This window comes from Nelumbo lutea, chromosome 3, assembly GCF_056320005.1.
Source record: "Nelumbo lutea isolate HS-2025 chromosome 3, American lotus-T2T, whole genome shotgun sequence".
NCBI lineage: Eukaryota > Viridiplantae > Streptophyta > Magnoliopsida > Proteales > Nelumbonaceae > Nelumbo > Nelumbo lutea.
This window is the reverse complement of record NC_142686.1, coordinates 51,233,857-51,260,658: the sequence shown is the minus strand read 5'-3', so window position 1 is coordinate 51,260,658 and position 26,802 is coordinate 51,233,857. Positions and strand designations below refer to the sequence as shown.

Below are 26,802 nucleotides of genomic sequence, written 5' to 3'. Positions count from 1 at the left end.
ATATATATACATACACCACTCATCACTTTCGATACCTAGCCTAAATTGCAGCAGGTCTAATTCCCAAGAACAGATTCAGAAAGTTGAGATTAGTTCCAACAGTTTTGGTGTTATTAAGAATACTTGTTTAGGAGACCGGATGTGCTCCTCACAGATGGCGCCTCACTGGCGCCTCACAGCACATCCTGCCATGCATTAGGAACATCTCCCACTTATTAATGAATATTCACAGGAGATGTTCCAATGCATGGTGGATGTGCATGTGAGGCGCCCATTTGTGAGGAGCAGATGCTGTCACACTCCTTGTTGAGTGCAACATTTAGGTTATGTTTGGTTTGAAGGAAAAGGTAGGGAAGGGAAAGGAAAGGATGGGAAACATGTACAAATCATGTATAGGTTTCCCTGCCTTTCCCTACCTTTTCCTTCAAATCAAACACAGCCTTAAGGTAAACAGTTTATCTGTAATTTTGTGTGGGCCTTTGATTCACATCTACTCAAAATTTAGGGTCCATTTGGTTCACAGCCAGAATCGGAATTGGAATTGAAATTGAAATCCCTTGGAATTGGAATTGGAATGCTCTATTCCCATAATCTGTTTGGTTCAAACAGGAATGGGTTTTCATTTCCAAGGGATGGGAGGGAATGGCCATTCCCTCAAAACAGGGAATGCCATTCCACCAGGAATGGGAATGGGATTCCAATTCCTCCCAACCAAGCAGTTGGCGATTCTATTCCAAACCCTTATTCCTGCAAACCAAAAAGGTGCTTAATAAATGTTCAGTCCGAACCTAGTGTACACCATCATCATCATCATCTAAGCCTAAGCCTTGTTCCAACAACATGGGATCGGTTACATAAATCCTTTTTCTAGGGGTGCAAGTTGGGCAGGTTGGGCCAAGTTTATGGTCAACCCAAGCCCAGTCCTAAAACTTGGGCTTAAGGCCCGAGTCTGAGGTCAAGTCCGATTTTCCCATCCTGAGCCCAGTTTGCACTGTAATTTGATGCACACGGGTTGGGTTCAAGCCCAGGCTCAGGTTGGTTAATGAACCCACTCTAAAATTATACATATATAAATGTATTTATGCAAATATATATACATATATTTATGTATATATGTATACAAATGTTATATATACAAATATGTACATATATGTAAATATGTATGCAACATTTATATATATAGTATAAATGTATATAGATGGGCCGGGTTCAGGCTACCTAAGGGATAGGCCCAAGCCCTGCCTGAAAAATAAAAAGCCCAACTTCTTGAGCTCGAGCCCACCCTAAGAACCGAAAATCCAAGCCCAGCCCACGTAAAATTTCAGGCTGGGCCAGTTTGGGCTCAGGCCCAGCCCGCCCAAGTTACACCCCCACCTGTTTCTCCATCTGTCTTGTTCAGTCCCATAAATGCATGTGGATCCACCTAAGGCTGGGATTTCACACGAGTAACCTGAATGACTTCCTTCTTTTCAGTCCCATAAATGGGGTTTAACCATTCTTCTTTGCTAGAAAAGAGCTAATGATGCCTCCTTAGTGGCGGGATCCTTCCCTATTAAGAGGGCGCTTTCTTTACCATGTGGGAAGCCTCAGGTTTTTTTTTTTTTTTCAGCACAAACCTCATTTATAATTTAAACCAGTGTAAATGCATTGGAGTGCAAATAGGCTGAGTGTAAACTCTGGTTTTCTTTTGGCTTCAAATTTGACTGTCTTATTTGTTTGTTAAGCTCAGTTTGGAAGGAGTACAAATACAAATTTATATAGTGCAAAACCTTATATTAACGATGATTGGAAATGCATGTATAAGAAAATATATTGTAAATTATACTTCATAAAATGAAGGTGAGCCAGAAGTCTTACATAATGAAACTAGAGTACTAGACACAAATTAGTACAAGAGGAAAATGGATCCTAGAGACAAGAAGACCATTGAAAATATAACAGATAAAAGTGTAACCCAAGTTGGAATTCGCCCACTATCCTTAGAAACATTCCTTCAATTATACAGTAACTGATTCCTAAGATGAAGAAAGACAAGGAAACATGTCCAAACATCTCTCTGTAACTAGCTTCGAGTATCACTCTTCCTAAACCACCAATGAAGCACACCATGTTTAGGGTGACTAGGGTGACCAATAGTATAAGAAACAATGAAGCATCTTCAAAGCTGAATATCCCCTTATTGTATCTATCAACTTGTTCCTTTCTAACAATTTTACTTGTAAGAAAGAAATTTGCCTCCTTACCAATATGCTTCATAAGAACCTCAAGAAATGCAAAGAACTTGATTGTAACAGACTTGATTGCCCATAATCTAAGTTCATTCCACCATGTATTCAAGGATGCACCCGAGACGAGTACTTCTAATAAATATCGAGAAAGGGAAGACACATACATAATGGCAAACACAACAAACCATGGACTTGAAACCTGTCATAAATGTCAGAAGAAAAATTGGTTAAAACCACACATACACTTCAGTTATGCAATTATTAGACAACAAATAGACTACAATAATTTACTAAAAGGATTTTTCCTCGATCGGGAAAAATAGGAATTCTAGAACAAGGAGACCCTACTGATACTGTTATTATTCTAACAACTGATTTGCTAACCAAGTTGTTTAATGAAGAAACCTAAATGATATGGACCATGGAATTGAATCTGCTCAATCCATTTGGTTTCCTGTCTGACAAACAGTTTGCAGAACCTTTTTATTATTATCTAAGAATGGATAGATAGTTAATGCTTGATACATTAACTTTATTAGAATAATCAGCAATAGAATAAATGTATAATTCTTACTAAATTGTTACCTTTGGGTACAGAGAGATGCCATTAAAGAAACATAGCTGAGGGATGGTAGCGTAGCACAGCATTGGGAAGGAATAGAGACAGTAGAATGCAAAATAGGCATAACACATGCTCTGAGGAATCGACATTGTTGATACACCATAGGTCAGAGGGCAGAACCTCGAGAGACCTACTTCAAACAAACCAGTGTACCATCTCATGCTCTGCACCATTGTATCATTAAAGCTAATAGTTGCAGCCCCCAAGAAAGATGGTTTTGGAGGATAATAGTAGATTGACTTCCATCCTTTGCAGTGCAGCCTGAACCCAGTAAAGTAATCTTCCACCAAGGAATGATATTGAAAACCCATCTGCCATAGAAGCAACAAGCAAAACAAAAGATTTCTCAATTCAGGTACTATAATGTATAATATGTTTGGATGTTAAATTTCCTTAATGCTTGGCTTGTCACTTGCCTCTTTACCCCATTGAGTGTGTTTCTCATAGTTGCATGAAGCCAAAAGTCGAGCTTCTGACAGCAGTTCGCTTGATGCATCTCCATTGGCAAAATTAAATTTGTTTTTGGTGTGTAATGAAGTGATGAACTTGTTGGAGGGACCAAAAGAGGTTCTAAGTTTAGGGAGATCAATATCTGAATAACAATTTCAGAGTTACTATGCAAACTAATTACTAGTTCCCTAATTATTTTCAATGTTAGAATACTTTGAATAGATAACAGAGCTTTGGTAGTTCTACCTACAAGCATTTTTACCTCTTTCCAATGAGCTGCCAATGCCATATAATGCCTCTCTCTTTATGTAAAACCCTGTACCTGATAATATTGGTCCTTGAAGCCCATCCAGACCTGGCCACATTACCTAAAGACACCACAATTGAAAGACTGTTAACACAACCAGGGAAGTAAGTATTCATCGAATTGCTTTGTTTTATTTGTAACTTACCATGACTATATATTCTTACCTTAAATGCTGATCTTAGTTGTCCATCATAGATATCGTTCTTACTGATATTATAGAACATTTGAGGGAACTGAACGAAGGCCAAAGATTGAGTGATCTTGTGATCAAGGTGGAAACACATAGCTTGTCGAGCAGAAGTGGGGTCATTACAGTACATGTCACAATCTAACACCAATATGTAGGGGGCGTTGCTCATTATGCCCGATACCCGAAGCTGCAATGACTGTGGTGATTCTAGTCATGAATCATCCATATGAGAGAGAGAGAGAGAGAGAGAGAGCACATACAAGAACATTGAGAGCGCCAGCCTTAAAATTGTGGGGATGATTTCGCCTCTTTTCACGAGAAACATAGACAAGAAGGGGGATGTTATCTTCTCGATTGCCGGATGCATCACCAAGGATCACCTATAAAATAAAGAGAATATATACAAAGACATCATGAAACCTTTATGAAACAAACTCTTCACAATGCGCAATTCTTTTAATCTCAAGAAAATTTTACAAACAGCCTCTTAATTGCATTCCCTGATTCATAATCCAGCAATTCTTGTCATCTATTATCCTTGCACAAGAAAATTTTACAAGCAGAAAGTTGCGGATGGATAGAACAATTTAAACTATAGGTTGTGTTTGGTGTGACAAAAAAACGGCTAAGAGATAAAGAGAAAAAAGTTAAGGCCTTAAGGTTGTATTTGGTTTGAAATAAAAGGTAGGGAAAGGCAGGGAAACCTATACAAAGTTTGTACAGGTTTCCCTACCATTTCCTACTGTTTCTTTCAAACCAAACACAGCCTAAGGGAATGTTTCTTAAGAACTCTCTCTCTTTCTCTCTCTTTCTCTCTCTCTTTCACATTGGGCCTTGCGTGTTTGACCTAACCCATCTAAAACTGTGTTCAACTAGTTTTATAGATGGATCAGGCTGGATTTGCTAGGCCAGGTTGCTCATTGCCATCTTTTGCTAAGGATATATTGAAGAGTTAACTGAAAAGAGAAAGGAAAACAGGCACACACACACGTGTATATATATATAACTGATATTATAAGGGTAAGTTATAGATTACCACCCTGTACTTTTGGAGATAGTGATTTTTAGCCCCTCAAACTTTCATTTGTGACAAAGACCGCTCTGAACTTTTAGATTCCCACTCTGTCCCTCTGTTAGCATTCTGTTAACTACAAAAAATGGTTCTCATGTGACTATCATGTGCTTGTTAAACATGAGAAAAGGACAATGGTTTCAGAAATTAGGAAAAGAATAGTTTAGGGATTTAGAAATGTTAAACATGCACACTACAGTCACATGAGATTTTTTTTTTTTCTGAGGTTACTTGATAGAATGCTAATGAAGAGGGCAAAGTGTTGGAATCTGAAAGATCAAGGGTTTTTTTTATCACACATGATATTTTGGGATCTAAGTGTTAATATCCCAAAGTAGAGGGAGGTAATCTGTAATTTATTCCAAAGAATTTATTATTTATATAATATATATAAAAAATATATGTTATAATTTATATGATATAATATATGTGTTGTCATTACATAATATTCATAATCAAGTTTTTAAAAGTGACTTAAAAATAAAATTTCTTTGCCCATTAGTTTCCCAGTCAAACAGTTAAATAATTCTAATGTATATTTAACATCGTAGCCTTTAGATTAGAATATTAGGGTAAAGATGAATAGTGGATATGTATTTATACTAGTATATTTGAGAAGAGAGAGTGAGAATGGTGGTTATTACCTATTGTTGAGAAAGAAAGAAAGAAAAAAAAAACAAAAAAAGAAAGAAAGAAAGAAGAAAGGAAGGAATAACACCTACCTTAGACATCTCTCTCTAGCCCTCTCCATGGTGCCTTGTCACCACCCTCTTAATATCGGTCATCAATTAATGTTTCCATTTTAGTATAGTTTCTCTCATTAGTGAGATGAGATCACATTGGTGCCCCACGGGCACCCCACTACACATCCAAACCATGTATGCATTGGGAACACCTCTCTATGACAAGTACTGGTGTGCATGTCGGGCGCATTGTGTGCCAGCTACATTTCCTTATTAAATTAGACAAGTTCTTTTGGGAAGGTTTTGAACAATCTTCATTTTCCGTATTCCTCTTCCATTGCCAAGCACAATCCGAGTTGCATTCAAATCTGTCAAAACCTTGTACAACCCCATTCTTGGGTTGTATAACAGCAACGATTTACATAATTAATTAATTTAATTAGCTTTATTTACATAATTAACAATTAAAATGGTTAACTAAATTATCTTACTTAATTTTGTAAATTATTGATTTACTTAATTTTCATAATTATGAGTTTTCATAATAATTACTTAATTTACACTAATTAATTTTCTGAATTTTTAACACTTTAAACTTTTTATTTATTAGGTTGCTTAATAAAACTTAGGTTGTAATTGAACTAACTTAGAAATCGGAACTCTCCAGTCTCCAGTCCCCACCCCCAACCATTATCTAGTTTGCAAAACATAAGTAAAAAGGTGAAAGAATTCTTATTATATACCTCAATCCTTGGAGGATGGTCACCATGATTTCCCATTCCAAAACTTTCTTTGCCATGCTTCACACATTCTTTAAATAACTCGTATTGTGACTGCATGAGAAACAAATTAAAGGAAGCATAGAAGAATTATTGAAGGAATTAATTTAACCTTTTGATGATTAATATATATATATATATATATAGAAACATGCAGTTGTAAAAGACAATACACCTTCATCTTCTTTCGCTCATCCATGAATTCTCTGCTCAGTAGAAAGCTGCTGCAGTCTTGGTCATGAGACGACGACGACAAATATGCCCCAGGAGACCTTGGCTCAATCTTGTATTTCCTGCAGAAGGGAAGCCAAGACCTGGCAAAGGAAGATGCCTCGCGAACGGCATACAACGTAAGGGGAGAACCTGCATCATCAGAGAGATACACAGAGAGCTTCTCGGGAGGATAATCGAGGGACATGGCCGACAACACAGTGTCCATCACTTCCACCGTAGGCTCCTTCTCTGGATCAGCAGTACAAATGAGAACATCGATTGCCGGAAGCTCACTGTCTGGAGGTAGTCTCTCCGGGAAGACAGTCCGAGACGACACAGGACACCACAGGTAGGATTGCCAGAGCAGCCAAAGAAAGGAGAGCATTAGCTCAGAAGCAAAGACAAGAGCCCAAGCCAAGATGGGTATGTCGTCGTCTGGGTTGCTGCTCTTGCTCCCAGCTGCAAAGAGTACCGAAGCCCTGTAGTAGAGCAAGGCAAGTAGGAAAAGAAAGTGAATGACAGTGTGAATCCTGTTGATGATTGCTCGGTGTTTCTGAACATGCCTAACGTGAAGCGGGAGGTTTTCCATTTCTTCACTCACTCTAACTGATGTAGCCCATACACCTTTGATTTATTCTTTCTTATCAGGAAGGAAGGGTCATTATCTATCCGAGCTAGCAGCTGCTAAGGCCATGTTTGGTTCACTGCTTTAGGCCAATGAGGCCTCATTGTTTAATTACAAAATTCTTGCAATGGGTTACATTTTTTTTAGAATGAAAAATCAGCCCATAGCATAAAAATTGAGGTAGCCTGCAACATGAAAAATAATCATGCCCCATCTTGCTCATTTTCATTATTTGAGTAAACTATGCCTACAAAAAACTTTTTCCATGTTTACTAGTGGACTACCATGAAAATACTTTTATGAAAGCACTTTTACACGAAAGCACTTAAATAAAAACACTTTTACACGGAAACACTTTTATGAAAGAACTTTTACAAAAGTACTTTTATGAAAGCATTTTTGTAAAAGCGTTTTTATGAAGTACTTTTATAAAAGCACTTTTATGGAAGTACTTTTATAAACATAATTTTACGAAAACACTTTTACAAAAGTACTTTTATCAAAGCACTTTTACAAAAGACACATGTTAGTCTAAAAAACTTTCATTTTTAGGAAAAAAACGTTTGGTTCATAGTAATACTTTCCCATTCTGCCTATTTTTACCCATTCTTATGATCTTGTCCATTTTAAAATTTCATCTTGGGTGAAAATGAAAAAGAATGAAAGTTAAACCAAACATGGCCTAAAATGCTGAAATGGATCTAGTCAGTCCTATATATGAAGGCCGGTTATATAGCCAGTCTTCACAAGACTATCCAGGTTTTTGGCTGAAAATCTTTGTGAGTTGTGATCGGTCCCATGAACACCAGCCATTTGGACTAGACCCTGAAAAGCTAATTTCAACACCGGGGACAAGAATATGCTTAGTTTTCTTTCCAGTAGAATTTCTCTCTCTTCCTTGGTTGATTAGTTCCCTTTTCATCCATTTCCCCCAAAGGTATAGCTGTGAATGAGCTACTTGTATCATTTCATTCGCCCTTCTCTTGTTTTACTCTAGACCAGTTTGGACCAAGGGAGAAATAAGAAAGAAACAGAAAATTGAGAGAAAGTTCTCAACAAAAATTACAAAATTTGTATTATTTGCACTCTTCTTCTTATTTTCTATCAAACCAAACATAACCTAAATTTTAATGTACAGAAAAAACGAAAGTTTATGCCAAATGTGTGTTGTCAGAAGAAAGTTTGTCTAAAACTTATAAATACATTCACCAACATCACCATCTCAGCATCTCTTTATTATGTCATGAGTTATCACTTACCCTTTTAAAGAACTGGACAAATATCAAGATAAAATTAAATTGGAAGCAATAGTAAAGATGTGTGTGGCTTAAAGACATGCCTTTCAATTTGATTTATTAATGCAAATATTGAAATAGTATGAGATCCTTCCAAAAGTCAAAGCAATACCAAATATTCTTTGGAAGAAAGAGCACACAGGTCATAAAGGTTAAATCTAAATACTTATTTGTACAAATACCTACTCTGATATATGGTTAATACTTATTTGTACACGTGCATAATACCTACTCTTATACTAATTTTCTTAAAACTTATCACAACAATAATTAGTTAACACTGACACCAAAAAACAGCTAATAAAAGAGGGAATTGATAACGATACAAAAAAAATAAAAAAGAACTAATTAATATTACACTGGCTGGTAGTATACTTAGATAACAACCCACACATGGAATGATGACTGCCTTCCAACTTTCAAGTTATGGCTTGTGTTTGGCTGTGGAAAAAAGGAAATTCCCTCAACTTGCTCTGGCGTGGACGTGTACTACTATTGTTCGTCCATTTTTTAGGCCAAAAGACCAGAGAAAACACCTGTTTAGTTATAAATCATACTGATAGCACCTCAGCTAAGGGTATCAATTGGATTGGACCAAGTCCAATCCAATCCAGTCCAATGTGAGTCCATTACAAATAGACCAGGTCAATCCAATATAATCCAATGAATATTTTGAATCATTTTGGACTGGTCCAATTCTATGTCTGAACCATCCAATCTATTCAAATTTATTTTGATTTAGATTAATTCTAACCCAAACCTGGTCCATGGACCAGATATTGGCTCAATCCAACTCAATCCAATATAACTTCATTATGGATGGATCAGGTCTAATCCAATCCAATAAATACTTTGAACCATTAAGTCTGGATTGGTCCACTTCAATATCTCTTGTTGGTCCATCCAATCCATTCAAATTGATTTTGGCTTGGACGGGGTCCAATCCAAAACTAGTCTATTGACATCCCTAACCTCAGCCAAAAAGGAAGGCATGCATGTTCAATGACCAATGAAGTGTAAGAGTGAGAAATCAAGGGAGAACATGACGAGCAATGGGGTGGACGGCCTTGTTACAGCACCGAGGGATGAACTTCACTTCATCGAACAGTGGGAGAGGTTTTGATTTGAAAAATGGTTCTGCAGTCTGCAATGATGTTACAAGTTCGCCAAGGGGGATTCATACTCTCGTCTCCCCAACAGAGTGTTTATCATGTTTTGTACATCACCCTCTATTTGAAAATTCTGCTGTAGAATCATTTTGAAAGTAATAGAGTCCAATCCATCCAGGACTCTGGATAGACTCTAGGCAGTTCTCATCCCTATTCCCTTGCATCTACAGATAACCTTATCTTGTTGTAATCTCCTATTTTTCTGTAATTTAAATTCAAATGTAACAACCCCAGTATTGTATATAAATACAATACCATAGCAGCCGAACATTAAAAGCTACTAAATTCATCTTCCACACAAAAGCCTTTTATGGTATCAGAGCTAGCAAGGTTGCACAGCCATGTCGATAAGTCACTCATCAACAATAACTAGGTCCTCTTCAACTCAGCCAGTGAACACTATTTCACTCTCCAACTTTGTGAATCTAGTCACAGTTCGACTGGATCGCACCAATTATTTTTTATGGTCTGCACAAGTAGTTCCAGCATTGCGGGGCTATAAACTTCTTAGTTATATTGACGGTTCCTTCCCCTGCCCGTCACAGTATCTCGAGGAATCCTCCTCTACAACTTCTACAAATGACAGGGTTCTCAATCCCCAGTACTCAACATGGCAAGAACAAGACCAACTAATCTTGAGTTGTTGCTATCCTCTATGACAGAGCCAGTCCTTGCCCAGGTGGTGGGTTGCAACACTTCTAAATCGGTATGGGATTCTCTTAACCGTCTTTTTTCTTCCACTAGCAAGGCTAGAATACATGATCTAAAACTTGAATTAGCTCATGTGACCAAAGGTGAGCTAAATGCTAATGATTATATCCAAAAGATTAAAGGACTTTCTGATTCTCTTGCTGCATCCATTTATAACATGTCTGATTCAAATTTGATTCATTATTTACTTGGTGGTTTGACATCTGATTATGATAACTTTGTTCTTTCTATTACCACAAGAATGGATGAGTTCACCCTTACAGATGTACAAAGTATACTCCTAGCCTATGAAACGATTAGAGAAGCACCATAATACTCATTCTTTAGAAACAGGCTCTGCTAATCTAGGAAAGAAGACCAAGGATTCCTATTCCAAACATTCAGCACCATCTGCATTTGTAGGAGAGCACATGTCTTCTTTTGTTTGGCATTCTCATTTGGGCCACCCCAGCACCAAAGTTACTAAACATGTGATCTCTAATAATCAACTTTATTGGGAATTCGTCATGTACTGGGAATTCATCATGGGATAGGGAGTCATACCTGAGGACTCTAATTCAAGGTTGGCTTGAGTGTGAATGGGGTCTTTCAAACATTGAGCAGTGTAGGTCACGTAGGGCTTCAACAAAACAGATGGTGTGCGATGCCGATGTCCCCTACCAAGTTGCTCCTCTGGTGCCATTTGTGGTGCTGGATCCACACTAATTATGTCCTCACTGCCATTACTTCCCACTTCCTGCACACTCTCTTCATCTCCATGCTCCTCCTCTCTTCCATCATCATTATTTTCAAGGCTCTCCCTATCACAAATGTCAGCTGAATAACTCCCCCTATTTTTATTTCCTCCATGGCTGTGAAGAACGTCTTCATCAACCACGGTATCAGCTGGTGCAATGGTTGGGCCAGGGTTGTCTTCCAGAGTTGCTTTTAGATTAGCGGCATATGGAAATACATTCTCATGGAAGACTACATCACGGGAGACAAAATATTCACCTCTTTGAACATCATATACGCGCCAACCTTTCTTTCCATAGGGATAACCTATAAAAACACACTTCCTACTCATTTTCTCCAAACTTATCCTTGTCTCGAGGACTCTAATGAGCATAGCAGAGACAACTAAATACTCTCATTTGCTCGTATTGAGGTGGCATCCCGAACAATACCTCATACGAAGTCTTACCACCAAGTACAGAATAAGGTGTCCTATTTATCAAGTATCCGGCGGTTAAGGCACACTCTCCCCAAAAACCAATGGGCAGGCCTGCTTGAAATCTCAATGCTCTCGCAACATTCAAGATATGCCTGTGTTTTCTCTCCACCCGACCATTTTGTTGCGGTGTCCCAACACACGAAGTTTGATGCAGAATGCCATGAGTCTCAAAGTATGATTTCAAGCTTTTAAATTCTGTTCCATTATCACTTCAAGCAATCCCTCCTTCATCGCCAAACTGAGAAGTTGCAAAATGAACCCCTGTTCGAACGAAATCCCCATGCAGCTTCGGTGCTTGACGTGCCAAACAACCTGGGTTTTTCCTCAACCAGAAGCAGACCACCTTCCTCCCACCGAAGTTCGGCCAATCATTGTAGCATCCGACGATGACCTAGAACCTGCGCGATCAGATAATCTCTCCCATCGAAGATCTTCTTGGAGAATGTCATCCACGACGCAGTCACCTACACTGAATGCGCTCGATGGAAGACTGCCATCGCTATGGATGTCGCCTATGCCCTCAAGCGACAGGGTAGGACCCTCTGCGGCTTCGGTGGTTCATCATGGAACATCTCCGCTTTGTAGGAATTCTTCTGCATCTTTATGCCAGATTCGACGTTTGGCGAGGTGTGGTGGAGTGAAGCGTATCAGTGGTTCAATCTATGAGGAGACTCGAGGCGTCCTCAAGATCTTCTTGGAGAACGTCATCCGCAATGTACTGGAACCTTCTCTCCCTGTTCGAGTGAACCCAGACTGTTCACTCTCTTCTAACAGTGATGATACCGAATTCCCTTTCGAAACAGTGAACAACAGTATCAGGAGCCGAAGCTCCAAGTTCGTTCCTGCCAGTCAACGATTCAAAGGATAATCAAAGACGGTTGTGTTTCTTACTATTTCTTAATGATCGGTTACCATGGCTGCCAACAATGGAAGGAACTCAAGTAAGTCGGAATGGTGGGGAGACAGACCCCGCGGTACGTCGATCGGGCATGGAGCAGGTCGAGGAAAAGGGGGTGGACCCTCTGGCAGACGTGACCGAGGTTCAGCAAAAACTCATGTTGCTCAATCATCGGCAGGGCGTGAGGTGGCTACAAATGCAGTCGTAACTGACGGAGACAGGACCGGACTAAACGGGCTTAATGACGAGCAATGACAGACTCTTGTAAGCATGATTGATGCTTACAAAACCAAGACTAATGGAAAACTCTCAGGTAAAAAAAATTCTACTGATTGGATAATTGATTCTGGGACGTCGCACCATGTGACTGGAGAAATTGATTTATTAATGGATGTACAGAATATTACACTGTGTCCGATGGGACTTCCCAATGGGAAGCAAACCACTGTAGTGAAGGAAGGGACTTTACATTTGGGTGGAAATATTTATTTACATCATGTGCTTTTTATACCAAGAATGAACTGCACCCTTATTTCCGTAGCAAAATTATTGCAAGAGATAAATTGTACTATCACTTTTACTGACAAGCTATGTGTGATACAAGACCAAACCTCGAGGATTCTGATTGGAGTGGGTGAGCAGTGTGATGGGGTCTATCATTTTAGAGGAGCAGCACCGGTTCGGGCGAATAGAACAAGAGGTATGGATGAATGGGAGTTATGGCATCGCAGATTAGGGCATCCATCTAAACAAATATTATCTCTTCTTCCTAAAGTAGATAAATTAAATAGTAGAACCGAAGGAGATAAGCCATGTGATGTTTGTTACAGAGCAAAACAAACACGGGAAATTCTTCCTGAAAGTAAACATACAACTGATGATTGTTTCTCTCTAATTCATTGTGATACATGGGGCGCCTATTAAGTACCTGCCTCTTGTGGTGCAGTTTACTTCCTAACCATTGTTGATGATTATTCTCGTGCAGTGTGGGTTTACTTGTTATTGAAAAAAAAGTGAAGTAGCACATATTATTGAGAAATTTTGTGCCATGGTAGAACGTCAGTTTGGCAAGCAAGTCAGGACTATTCGAAGTGATAATGGAACAGAATTTAAAACTTGAAATCATACTTTGAGACTCATGGCATTTTGCATCAAACTTCGTGTGTTGGGACACCGCAACAAAATGGTCAGGTGGAGAGAAAACACAGGCATATCTTGAATGTTGCAAGAGCATTGAGATTTCAAGCAGGCCTGCCCATTGGTTTTTGGGGGGAGTGTGCCTTAACTGCCAGATACTTGATAAATAGGACACCTTCTTCTGTACTTGGCAGGAAGACTCCGTATGAGGTACTATTCGGGATGCCACCTCAATATGAGCAAATGAGAGTATTTGGTTGTCTATGCTATGCTCATTAGAGTCCTCGAGACAAGGATAAGTTTGGAGAAAATGAGTAGGAAGTGTGTTTTTATAGGTTATCCCTACGAAAAGAAAGGTTGGCGCATATATGATGTTGAAAGAGGTGAATATTTTGTTTCCCGTTATGTAGTCTTCCATGAGAATGTATTTCCATATGCCGCTAATCTAAAAGCAACTCTGGAAGACAACCCTGGCCCAACCATTGCACCAGCTGATACCATGGTTGATGATGATGTTCTTCACAGCCATAAAGGAAATAAAAACAGGGGGAGTGATGCAGCCGACATTTGTGATAGGAGGAGCCTTGAAAATAATGATGATGGAAGAGAGGAGGAGAACGGAGATGAAGAGAACATGCAGGAAGTGGGAACTAATGGCAGTGAGGACAGAATTAGTGTGGATCCAGCACCACAAACGGCACCAGAGGAGCAACTTGGTAGGGGACATCGGCATCGCACGCTGTCTATTTTGTTGAAGCCCTACGTGACCAACACTGCTCGATGTTTGAAAGACCACATTCACACTCAAGCCATCCCTAAATCAGAGTCCTCAGGTACGACTCCCTATCCCATAGAGAATTATGTGACATGTACTAACTTCTTTGCTAAACATCAAGCTTTCTTAGCCGCAGTCACTGCAGGAGTTGAGCCCACCAGCTTTTCTGAGGCAATGAAAAGTGAGAAATGGAGAGAAGCTATGAGGAAGGAAATCCAAGCTCTGGAGGACAATGGTACTTGGACATTGGAAACTCTACCTCCCGGAAAAAAGGTAATAGGGAGCAAGTGGGTTTATAAGATCAAATATAATTCAGATGGGACAGTTGAACGGCATAAGGCACGCCTAGTTATTCTCGGGAATAGACAAGTTGAGGGGTTAGATTACAATGAGACTTTCGCTCATGTGGCCAAAATGACGACAGTCCGCACTTTCTTAGCTGTGGCAGCCGCTAAGAACTGGGAGTTGCATCAGATGGATGTACATAATGCATTCTTACATGGGTATTTGGATGAGGAGGTATACTTGCAGTTGCCGCCAGGTTTTGCATCTAAGGATTGAACGAAAGTGTGCAAACTGAAGAAATCTCTCTATGGATTACGTCAAGCTCCTAGATGTTGGTTCTTGAAATTAACAGCGGCCTTGATACAGCTCGGGTTTGTTCAATCGTATCCTGACTACTCTTTGTTCACTTATTTCAAACACAATGTTCGTCTACACGTGCTAATATATGTTGATGATTTGATTGGTGGGGGAAATGATACTATAGCTGTTGTGAAATTCAAAGAGTATCTCAACCGATGCTTCCATTTGAAAGATCTAGGTCCACTCAAATATTTCCTAGGTATTGAAGTAGCTCGTGGTCCTGAGGGAATATTTTTATCTCAATGGAAGTATGCCTTGGACATTATCTCGGAATGTGGACTATTGGGGGCCAAACCAGCGTCCGTGCCCATTGAACAGAATCATCATCTTGCGCTGGCCAAGGGCGCTCTAATGGACAATCTGAATCGATATCGAAAACTAGTAGGGCGGTTGATATACTTAACCATCACAGGGCCTAAGTTGTGTTATTGTGTTCATATCCTAGCCCAGTTCATGCAGAGTCCACGACAAGAACATTGGGAGGCAGCTCTGCGTGTAGTGCGATATATGAAAGGATATCCTGGACAAGGTATATTGTTGCGTTCCGATTGTGATCTGCGTTTGCATGCTTATTGTGACTCTGATTGGGCAAGCTGCCTGTTGTCGCGACGATCGTTGACCGGCTATTTCGTCCTACTAGGGCAGTCACTAGTTTCTTGGAAAACAAAAAAAATAGCACACTATGTCGCGCTCCTCGGTAGAAGCAGAATATCGTTCAATGGCTATGACAAGCTGTGAGTTGAAGTGGATGAAGAAACTTCTCTTGTCCTTGGGGGTGGCGCATGATGAACCTGTGCGCTTATATTGTGATAACTAGGCAGCTCTGCATATCGCCATGAATCCAGTGTTTCACGAGCGGATAAAGCATATTGAAGTCGACTGTCATTTTGTTCGCAATGAGTTGCGGCATGGGAACATTGTTACTCGCCATGTTCGAACCACAGAGCAGTTGGCTGACATCTTGATGAAGGCTCTTGGGAAAGAGAAATTCACCTATTTCCTTGGAAAATTGGGCATTCGAAATCTTCATGCACCAATTTGACGGGGAGTATTGGGAATTCATCATGGGTTGGGAAATTTGCATGGGAACTCCGATCATGCATGTATCTAGGCGCAGATTCCTGATAGTTCCCTAGGTGTCTTTAGCTAGATGTGATTAGTAGGTTAGGTTCCAACTACAAGTGAGTCTCCTACTCCTAAAATTCAGACGTAGATTATATGTATATATGATATTGTACCTTGCATAATAAAACACCAAAAATTCTCCACAGAGATTTTCTCAAACTTCCAGTCTCAAATAAAGCTCTAGCATTTTGCTAAATGTGTCCAGTTGGGAAGAGCCATCGCCTTCCATTTTTTCCTAGTCAGTCCATCAGCACATCACCCCTAGAGGTTATTTTTTCAGATGTATGGGATCCTGTCCTGTGTCCTTCAGTTCTGGGATTTCGGTATTATTTGCATTTTATTCTCTTATAGTAAATACTAGTAAAAGTGTACGTGCGTTGCACATGGCAATATCAAATGACAATGATGATAATAATTAGCAACCAAATGACCTTACTGTTGGTTGAACCACTAACCTATTTAACCAAGAAAATGGACTATGATTAAGACATTAATTCATTTTTTCTTTGTATTTTAGTCATTTATATATTTACTAACAATAATTCTTTTTTCTCAAACATATTTTTGTTTAATATGAAGAATATATAATATTAATGCATGTTCAAAATTTTCTATAAAATTTATAAAAGAATCTATATTTTTATTTTTTATTATCTAATTTATGAGATAATAAAAATTAATTATTTACCAAGAGGAAATGTAATTCCAATATATTGTTTGAATATTGATTTTCAATATTGTATTTTTATAAACTTCTTATATGATGAAAATAGTTGAAAAAATACTTATGTTATTTGTTTTTCTTTATTTCAATTATTAAATTTTATTTCCTTTTAATAATTTATTATTTTTTAATTAAATCGATCGAATCAAATTTGGATATCCAACATATTGATCGGATTCAAATTTGAAACAATATTTATGAGACCTGATAAGATCTTCGATCGAATCAAATTCAAATCCGATCTGATCTATTTGCATCCCTACCAAACCACTTGCCTACAATGACCTAGCTAATTAAATCATTGAACCATTTGACATTGTTAATGGGGTCATGTGTTAGACATTAATGCTATTTATTTTTTGTCCCATTTCTATCATTAATGAAAGTAATTATCATTAATCATACTTTTTTTATATGATGAATATATAATATTATAGAGTGTACCCAAAATTATCTATAGATTTCTACATTTTCTAGAACTTTATATTTTGTATTATTTAATAATAACATCATGTGTTGATCCATTTGACATAGATAGTTGAACCACTAACCCACTACTTGGATGGAAAAACTATTTTTTCTTTTTCGTTGATTTTAAATCATGTATTATATTTTCATCATTAATAAAAGTAATTCTTATTTTCGCTTTTATTTTTGCATGTACCAGTACCAAATGATGATGATAATAATAATAAGTAACTAATGGACCTTAGTGGTTGAACCATTAACCTGATTAACCAGGAAAATGGACTATGATTAAGACATTAATTCATTTTTTTCATTGTATTTTATCCATTTCTATCTTTACTAACAATAATTCTCATTTTTTCAAACATATTTTTGTTTAATATGAAGAATATATAATATTAATGTATGTTCAAATTTGTTTTATAAAATTTATAAAAAAATTCTATAATTTTATTTTTTATTATTTAATTTATGAGATAATAAAAATTACTTATTTACTAAGAGGAAATGCAATTCCAATGTATTCTTTGAACATTGGCTTTTAATATTATGGTCAAATCAATTATTTATATATAATGTATATGGTATTTATTATTTATTTATAAATATGTTATTTATATTGCATTTTGTAAACTTTTTATATGATGGAAATAGTTGAAAAAATACTTATATTTTTTGCTTTTTTATTTCAAGTATTATATTTTTATTTTTCTTTTAATACTTTATTACTTTTTTAACAATTAAATTGGATCATTTCATATTCGAATATTTGACATCTTGATTGAATTCTGATTCGAATCAATATTTATGAGATTCGGTCGAATCTTTGGATCAAATCAGATTTGAATATACCCTAATTCAAATATGATCTGATTTGTTGGCATCTCTACCAAACCACTTGCCTGCGATGACCTAGCTAATTAAATTATTGAACCATTTGACATGGTTAGTGGGGTCATGTGTTAGACATTAGTGCTTTTTATTTTTTTTATCCTAATTTTTATCCCATTTCTATCATAAACGAAAATAATTCTCATTAACCACAGTTTCTTATATGATGAATATAATATTATAGAATGTACCCAAAATTATTGACAAATTTCTACATTTTCTAAAATCTTTTGTATTTTCTTATTTAATAATAGCATCCATTTGGCATGCATAGTTTAACCACCAACCCATCACTTTGATGAAAAAACTATTTTGCTTTTTTGGTTGGTTTTAAATCATGTATTCCATTTTCATCATCGATAAAAGTAATTATTATTTTCACATTCATTTTTTTTTAATATGGTGAATATATAACAATAGATTTGTATCAAAATGCTTATATTTTTCTTTGAGTTTATGTATGTATGTATGCATGTATTTAATATTCGTTACTTAGTTATGACATCATAGATTGACCAATCTGACCTGGAATGTTAGATCATTGACCTACCTACCATCTAGATATGGAAATGGTTTCATTTTCAAATTGGTTTTAAATTTTGCATTTCATTTATATCATTAATAAAATAATTATTATTTATCATACTTATTTTTGTTTATATTATTACTATATAATATTATATATGTGCCCAAATTTGTTTCATATTTTTTTGTATTATTCTATTTAAAAAATATTTTTAATTATACATCATGGGTTAACTTATTTGACCTGAAAAGTTGAACCACTAACCCACCCCTAGATAAAGATGATTTAATTTCCCATCGGTTTTAAGTTGTATAATTGATGTCCATCATTAATAAAATTATGTCTATTTTGTCATAGTTATTTTTTTTAATATGCTAAATATATAATAATAGAAACGTGTCCAAGTTTTTACAAAGTTTCTTTTTTTCTATATTTTTTTGTATTTCTTATATTTCTAAATTTGTATTATTTATTTATGACATCATGAAATTATTCATTTAACCCAAATGGTTGAAGTATTTACCCACAACCTAGATGGAAAATATGATTTTATTTCTAGGTTTATTTTAAAAATATAAAATTTCATTCTATTAATAATTATTGTGTATGGATTTATTAGTGGAATTTAATGATAGTAAAAAAAAGTATTTTTTATATTTATAAATTTATATTATTTATTTATGGCATCATGAAATTATCCATTTGACCCAAATGGTTGAACTACTTACTCACCACCTAGATGAAAAATATGATTTCATTTATATGTTTATTTTAAAAATATAAAATTTCATTCTATTAATAATTATTGTGTATGGATTTACTAGTGGAATTTAATGATGATAAACAAAAGTATAAATGTTGGATTCAATGAGAGAGAATGTGATTTATTTGATGACTTAAATATGAGACTTAATGAGAGGTAATTGAATGTACTTAATGGTATTCTTTTAATTACATTTTTTGCCCTTTCAATGGAGATGAACTAAATTCAAGAGGAGGGGTATTTTGGTAAAGAAAAATTCCAAAAGCCAATACCTCTTCATTCACACTTTTATAAGTAGTATAGATATTTGGATATTTCCTCTGTGCTCTAAATCTAAAATACCCTCCTTATTTATTGCATTCAAGCAAAATGTGGAAAATTTGTTGGGTGCCAAAATTAAAATACTACAAACTGATGGTGGCTCTGAGTACTCTTCCCATGCGTTCTTTCTTTTGTGAAGCAGGAATCACATATCGAAAATCATGCCCTCATGTTCATGAACAAAATGGTTCCTTCGAATGCAAGCATAGACACATTGTATGGACAGGCTTAACACTAATGCCTCATGCTTCCATGCCTACAAATCGGTGGTTTGATGCCTTTGAAACAGCAGTACATCTTATAAATCGGCTACCTTCACTAGTAATTCAAATGCGAAGACCTTTGCAATGGCTCTTTGGCACACCTCTGGACTACCAATTTCTCAGTGTTCGGGTGCACTTGCTATCCTCACTTACATCCTTACAATTCAAACAAGCTACAACCACTCTCCACACGTTGTGTATTCATGAGTTATAGTGGCCAGCACAAAGGTTACGAGTGTCTTCATCTGCTCACCGATCGGATTTACATAACTAGGAATGCTACCTTCGATGAATCCGACTTCCCCTTTGCTAATCACCCATCCCCTTCTCCTCAGCCCTCCACCTTACAGAATGGTATTGTTGGTGCCCCACCTGTTGTGCTTCCCTGTCCTGCACCTACTACTACACAACCCTTAACCCAACTTACCTCACCTAGTCCCTCAGAACCATTACCTAGCTCGTTCTCCACCTTCACTCGCCCTCCAGTTGAGCCTGCTTTATCCCCTAACCCATCCCATAATGAACCTCCCACTACATATCGTCATCCCATGGTCACTTGATCTCGTAGTGGCATTGTTCAACTTAATCCCAAGTATGCTCTCCTTGCTAGCCTCCTATGTGAAACTGAACCTACATCCTACACTTAAGCCTCTAAAGACCCTCGATGGATTCTTGCAATGGTCGACGAATTTTGCACCCTTCAAAGAATCACACTTGAACCCTTGTGCCACCGCCACGTGACAAAAACATAATTGGCAACAAGTGGGTTTTTAAGATTAAAAGGAAACCCAATGGAACTATTGAGCACTTCAAAGCGTGCCTTGTAGCAAAAGGATACTCATAGGAAGCAGGTCATGACTATGATGAAACGTCTAGTCCCGTGGTAAAGCCCACTACTATTCGAACTGTCCTCTCTCTTGCTGTGTCATCCAATCTCTTGCTGTGTCATCCAACTGACCCATTCACCAATTGGATGTAAACAATGCTTTCCTGAATGGAATTCTTCAAGAGGAAGTCTTCATGAAGCAACCTATTGGTTTTATAGATCCCTGGCATCCCACATATGTCTGTAAGCTGAATAGCTCTCCTTATGGGCTTAAATAGGCCCCACGGGCCTGGTTCACACGCTTACAAGATTATCTACTCTCTTTGGGCTTTGTTGAGTCCAAGGCGGACTCTTCTCTCTTCTTTTATCGATTAGGAGGTGCTATTACACTGCTACTTGTCTATGTCGATGATATCTTGCTCACAGGTTCCAAGTCTACTGCTATTTCTACTCTCATTCAACAACTATCTACCCAGTTTTCGCTCAAAGACTTGGGTCCTGCACATTATTTTTTGAGTTTAGAAGTTCACAGAACCAATGCTGGTGTTCACATTTGTCAGCACAAGTATATTCAAGACCTGTTACAATGGACTCAGCTGCACGAAGCTAAACCAGTTTCATCTCCCATAGCATCAATTCGGCTCACTCCATCCTCAGGCACTCCATTACTTGACCCTACACAGTTTGGAGTATTGTTAATGCCTTGCAATATGTAACACTCACCCGACCAGACATAGCTTACTCCGTCAACAAGATACGTCAGTTTCTTAAAGCACCTACAAATGAACATTGGACCACTACAAAATGCATCTTGTGTTACCTTAAAGGGACTATTTCTCATGGCCTCCTTTATCGTCCATCTTCTCACATTCTCACTGCCTTCTTAGATGTTAACTAGGCCAGCTGTCCTATTGATCGCCGTTCACAAGGTGGTCAGTGTGTGTTCTTAGGCTCCAACTCCATCTCTTGGTCTTCTAAAAAGTAGTCGACAGTATCAAGCTCCTCCACTGAATCTGAGTATAGGAGCTTAACTGCCACTACTGCTGAAGTTATTTGGCTTTGTATGTTGCTTCAAGAATTGGGCGTTCCTCTTTCCTCTCCTCGCACCATATGGATAGAAAATATCGTGCCAAATTCCTTGCTTCGAATCTGATTCACCACTCCCACACCAAATATATTGAACTAGAGATTCACTTTGTTCGAGAAAAGCTTGCCCAAAAATTAATTGATATTCAATTTGTTCCTACTTGCAATCAGCTGGCAGATGTCCTCACCAAGCCACTTGCTTGAGAGAGGGTAATAGAGTTCAATCCGTCCAGGACTCTGGATAGACTTTGGGCAGTTATGTTGTTGTAATCTCCTATTTCCTGCAATTTAAATTCAAATGTAACAACCCCAATATTGTATATAAATACAATACCTAGCAGCCGAACATTAAAAGCTGCTAAACTCATCTACATTAAAAGCTGCTAAAGTCATCTTCCACACAAAAGCCTTTTAGAAAGGCTTTGAGGTGTGAAATTTTATGATTTTGTATGCGGATGGGGGGAGTTGATAAACCATTTTATTTCATAGCCCTCCTTTAGGCTCCAATTGAGAAGACTGCAAATATAATGTTCAGTGCAACTATAAATGCCGTCATTTTCATGTAGTTGTCTTTGCACTCTTTCAAAACCGAGCTTGTAGGTCTTTAGGTCTTATTTGTTTGCAATGCAATTTCATTTGCATTAGTACAAATGTGTGGAAATACAAATAAGAAAAGTGTAAATTTTGGTTTAATTATTTTACTCTTCCTTTTTAAGTTTTATTCTACTTCGTTTACACTCAAAGAAATAAATATATATATATATATATATAACAGAATTTGCATTGAACTCAGTATTCCCATCCACCGGACAACTAAGCCCAAAGTTATGGCCGAAATTGGGACCGGTTCACCAGTTCTTTGATTAGATCAGCTGGTCGACCGGTTTTGGTTGGTTTTTAATGCCCCCAATTTTTAGGGCTTGATTGACTCGGCCAGTGGGTTGGGTCACGGTTTTTCCGGTCGGACTGGCTGGTCCCATCCGGTTCTTTGAAAACTGTTATATAAGCTACGTAAAGAAAAGAAATCATATAGAGTTGGCCTGGGAAATGAAATCCTTGATTTCGAATAACAAGGGATTTGTAATATTTATCACAGCATCAGACCTAATAGCTAGGTCCATATATATTATGAGTTAATTGGATCCAGCATGAGTCCTGAGTTGACGAGGAGATCTAATAATCTAACACCTGAGAAAAGTCTCCATTTTCTATATTCTTCTTGACCTTGAATTTTTTGTTCTTATAAAGAGTTGATGAAGTCCTTGTCTTTGAGACTTTGCTTTTCATAATTCTCTGTAATTGTTGTTTGTCATGCTGGAGCTTGAGGATCATGGCAACTCGTCAAAATCTATGGAGGCTTGGAAGGAGAAAATTGATAAAGAGAGCCCAAAGGATGGATTGTGAAGATCATCCAGAAGGAATTGTATGCCATAATGACAATAATTTGTTTGTAGAAATCTGTTTGTATGATTTTAAGATACAACTCTGTGTTTGTATGCTGAGACCTTTGATTGTATACCATATGACATTTGTTTGTATGATTTCAAGATACAACTCTGTGTTTGTATGCTGAGACCTTTGATTGTATACCATATGACATTTGTTCGTATGATTTTAAGATACAACACTGTTTGCTGGGCTTTTGATTGATCAATCTCCATATACTAGTTGAAGTTATTTCATTTTATGTCTTTGACTTAAAAATTGTCTCATGACAGTAGTAAGGCCACCCGGTACATTGGTATGGAGCAAAGTGTTAGGCTGTTAAGAAATGATATGTCAAAAATATGAGAGTGGCAGAAACGCAAATGCTTTATTGGATAAGTGGTAGAACTGATGGAAATGAACTCATATGAAAGAACAAAGAACCTGGGACTGGGAGTTGCTCAATAAGTGATAAAATGAGACATAGTAGGTTGAAATGGTTTGGTCATGTGCGTAGAAGACCATCTACAGCACCTGTTGGCTGTTAGGAAAGGTTTGGGACAAGCCTAGACTATGAAGATGATAAATTTAGTGAAATTACAATTAATGTGTCTACACAGTTATAAAATTCATGTCCTTTATTTTATCCTGTGCTATAAGAAAACCAAGAGAAACGTTTCAACTTTCCACAATTCCCAAAGACCATTACACGATTCTTTAAAATTAATCATGATAGCTTCAACTGATATTAGTTCAAATTCAAATCCCAACGGTGAAGTGTTTGATCACTACATGTCCTGAACTCTGAAGGAAATGCAATAGGAATAATCAAGTGCCAATGCAGTCTGACCAATTGCTGATTAAGCCCAACAGGGGAAGAAGCTAACAGAGCATGGCAAGCAGCAAAATCAAGAGAACGACTGAACATATCAAAGCCTGCAAAAAGGCATTTGAATAAGAAAACAGTATCACCAAACCCAATATCATTAGAGCAGAAGAACTGTTTCATTTCATTTCCTCTTCTTACAGCAATTGCAGATGCTGCAAGGCCAGCTCGCTCTCTTGGGTCTTTGAGGCAACTCCCAAAGTAAAGAACTGTAGCACAGTACCAAAGCAGCGGAAAGACAAACCCCAACAGAAAGCTGGAAAACAAGATTGATCAAAACTTAATTACAACCATAGACCTGAATACCATTGCAAAGATTATGGAAGGAAAAGGGATCTGGGTTATTCACAACTCACAAGAACCATCCAAACCCACAGCCAAAGCATGAAAGAGGCTCGTCGTAGAGTCCACCAGGGTGGTCTCCTCTTCCGGATTCCAGTAGCGACCGCTTGCCTTCAAATGGTTGGTGTTGCACCACCACCATTCTGTGTTCATGCCCACCTGCAACCACAGACAGAAAAGAATTAAAACATTAATTGATGCCCTCGATCGATCTGTATTGTAATTAATATCAAAAAGTAAAAATTGGAAGAACCAAGAGAATGTCCATCCATGTTGAGATCTGTTAAGTCTCTGAGTATCACAGAGGGACGAATTATCTGTAAATCAAGACTAAGAAGTAGATGGACATGGAGGAAACTCGACTGAGACTGACGACGAAATCAAAACACCCGACCAAAACTGAGTTTTAATTTCGTTTTTGGGTATCAGTGCATGGATGGTTCTCTTGCATTACTAAACTCCCTTGAAAATATGCAATTAACCTACCATCTCCTTAGTAATTGACACAGATGGGCCAAGAACTTGAAGAACTAATATATATAACAACCATTATTAATTACTACCTTCCTCCATTGGTGAAACTTTCAGGTCTTAAAATCTTTTAGTCCTCTTTTTTTTTTTTTTTGTTGATGTCGTTTCGTTCAGTTTAATGGGCAGCGGCCGCTTTCATAATCCCTGCTTCACCATTACGCATGATCAAAATGGCAATATATCTGAACTTTGTTTAATAAAGTAAGGGCATATTCGATTCAAATTCCTTGCAACAACTAGATAATCTAGTGTGAATAAAAGGATGAATGAGCAAATAGATACAAGTAACGAATTACAGACACCGACAACGAAATAACAATGTCTAAAAGACAAAAAAAAAAAAAACAAGTTTACTGAGAAGATCGGGATTGGAAGAGGAATTCTTACAGCTTTGGCAGACGACGCAAAGGGAAGAAGACCAACAAGGCCATAATCCTTTTGAATTTAACGGTTCCCTCGTTTTAAATTCTTAACGGTCGCCACATGGCATTCTATGGATATACTGGTGGTGGATAGACAACGGCAGTTATTGTTGATTGGGTAAACTTTTGAAACCCTGGGGCTTTTGATAATTCAACAAGGTCTTGTTCGTGATAGATGAATTCCCCTCTCATACAATTGCACTTAGGTGGAAGAAAAAATAGGGTTGATCCAAACTGTCCATGGAGTCTTTGAATTTGTTTGGAGTGCAAATCTGAACTGAATACAAATTTTGCATCCGGTCAAGTTTTGCATTCATTTGCTTATAACCATGATTTGCACTCCAAAACCCTATCTGGTACAAAATTGTATTTTTGTACCATTTGCATTCATTAGAAATGCAAATTTTGCATCCTAAAAACTGATGCAAAATTTGCTCCACCTTTCTCCTCTCAATTCTCTTTCGTTTAAAGTGGGGGCGATCATATAATCTTGCTATTATTACCTCACTCCCAAACAAATACCCTTCGTATACCTCCGTTTTCTTTCATATAAAATGGAGACTACTTCATTTTACTTCTCACAGACACACAAGACAAAGTCTAATTTGCAGCAAAAATAAACCAAAGTTTACAATACATAGCCTATTTGCACTACCATGCATTTATATTAGTGCAAATGAAGTTCACACTGCAAACAAACTAATTAACCTTAAGAACTTTCTCTCAACTTTCTGGTTTTTCTCTTATTTTCTTTCAAACCAAACACAGCCTTACAGTTAAAAAAGGATTTAAATTACTAGTATCATTTGCCAAAATTGATAAAACAAGGTGTCATCCTCAACTTTATATTTTTTATTTTTTATATATTTTTCAAACTAAAGACAACCTTAGAGTTTGAAAAAAAAAAAAAAAAAACTCAAGATTGCTAGTATCACTTGTTAAAATCCATAGGACAAGGCGCCATATAGTGAAGATGCTTGTCAATGGGTAGGGTTCAGCATGGATTTGGTTCAAAACAATGCCAAAGAGAACCTAACCTGACTTGTCCCATGAATTGATGAATAGTGCTCCTATGCTCAGCTGTGCCTATAATTACAAATGTTTCAATACTTCTTATCTAAAGCATTCCAAAAATCATAAGAATATTTGTACGAGTAGTAGACATTATAGAGTTTATTGGGTAATTAAGCA

At 37.3% G+C, this 26,802-nt stretch overlaps 2 protein-coding genes across 2 annotated transcripts; both read right to left on the bottom strand.

The window, feature by feature from the left end:
* Positions 1-1,798: 1,798 nt before the first annotated feature.
* Positions 1,799-7,175, bottom strand: LOC148864919 (quillaic acid 3-O-glycosyltransferase CSL1-like). Its single transcript, XM_088975445.1, is given in 9 exon segments — positions 1,799-1,983; positions 1,986-2,427; positions 2,814-3,161; positions 3,267-3,442; positions 3,563-3,668; positions 3,772-3,984; positions 4,058-4,177; positions 6,296-6,385; positions 6,507-7,175. Coding segments are annotated over 9 exon segments (2,220 nt in total). The 5' UTR covers positions 7,134-7,175; the 3' UTR covers positions 1,799-1,885.
* Positions 7,176-24,146: 16,971 nt separating this feature from the next.
* On the bottom strand, positions 24,147-25,625 carry LOC148864918 (uncharacterized). Its single transcript, XM_088980430.1, has 5 exons — positions 25,577-25,625; positions 25,222-25,333; positions 24,673-24,817; positions 24,458-24,572; positions 24,147-24,366 (listed from the first exon to the last, which is right to left on the bottom strand). Exons 2-5 carry the CDS (start codon positions 25,229-25,231, stop codon positions 24,313-24,315), a joined length of 324 nt encoding a protein of 107 aa, XP_088836556.1. The 5' UTR covers positions 25,232-25,333; positions 25,577-25,625; the 3' UTR covers positions 24,147-24,312.
* Positions 25,626-26,802: the final 1,177 nt, after the last annotated feature.

Bases quoted from the DNA above. Each gene is read 5' to 3' on its own strand.
- LOC148864918 (XM_088980430.1), bottom strand. The intron at 24,573-24,672 runs GTGAGTTGTGAA...CTTGTTTTCCAG, and splicing joins TGTGGGTTTGGATGGTTCTT to CTTTCTGTTGGGGTTTGTCT. The intron at 24,367-24,457 runs GTAAGAAGAGGA...GCCTTTTTGCAG, and splicing joins TTGCAGCATCTGCAATTGCT to GCTTTGATATGTTCAGTCGT.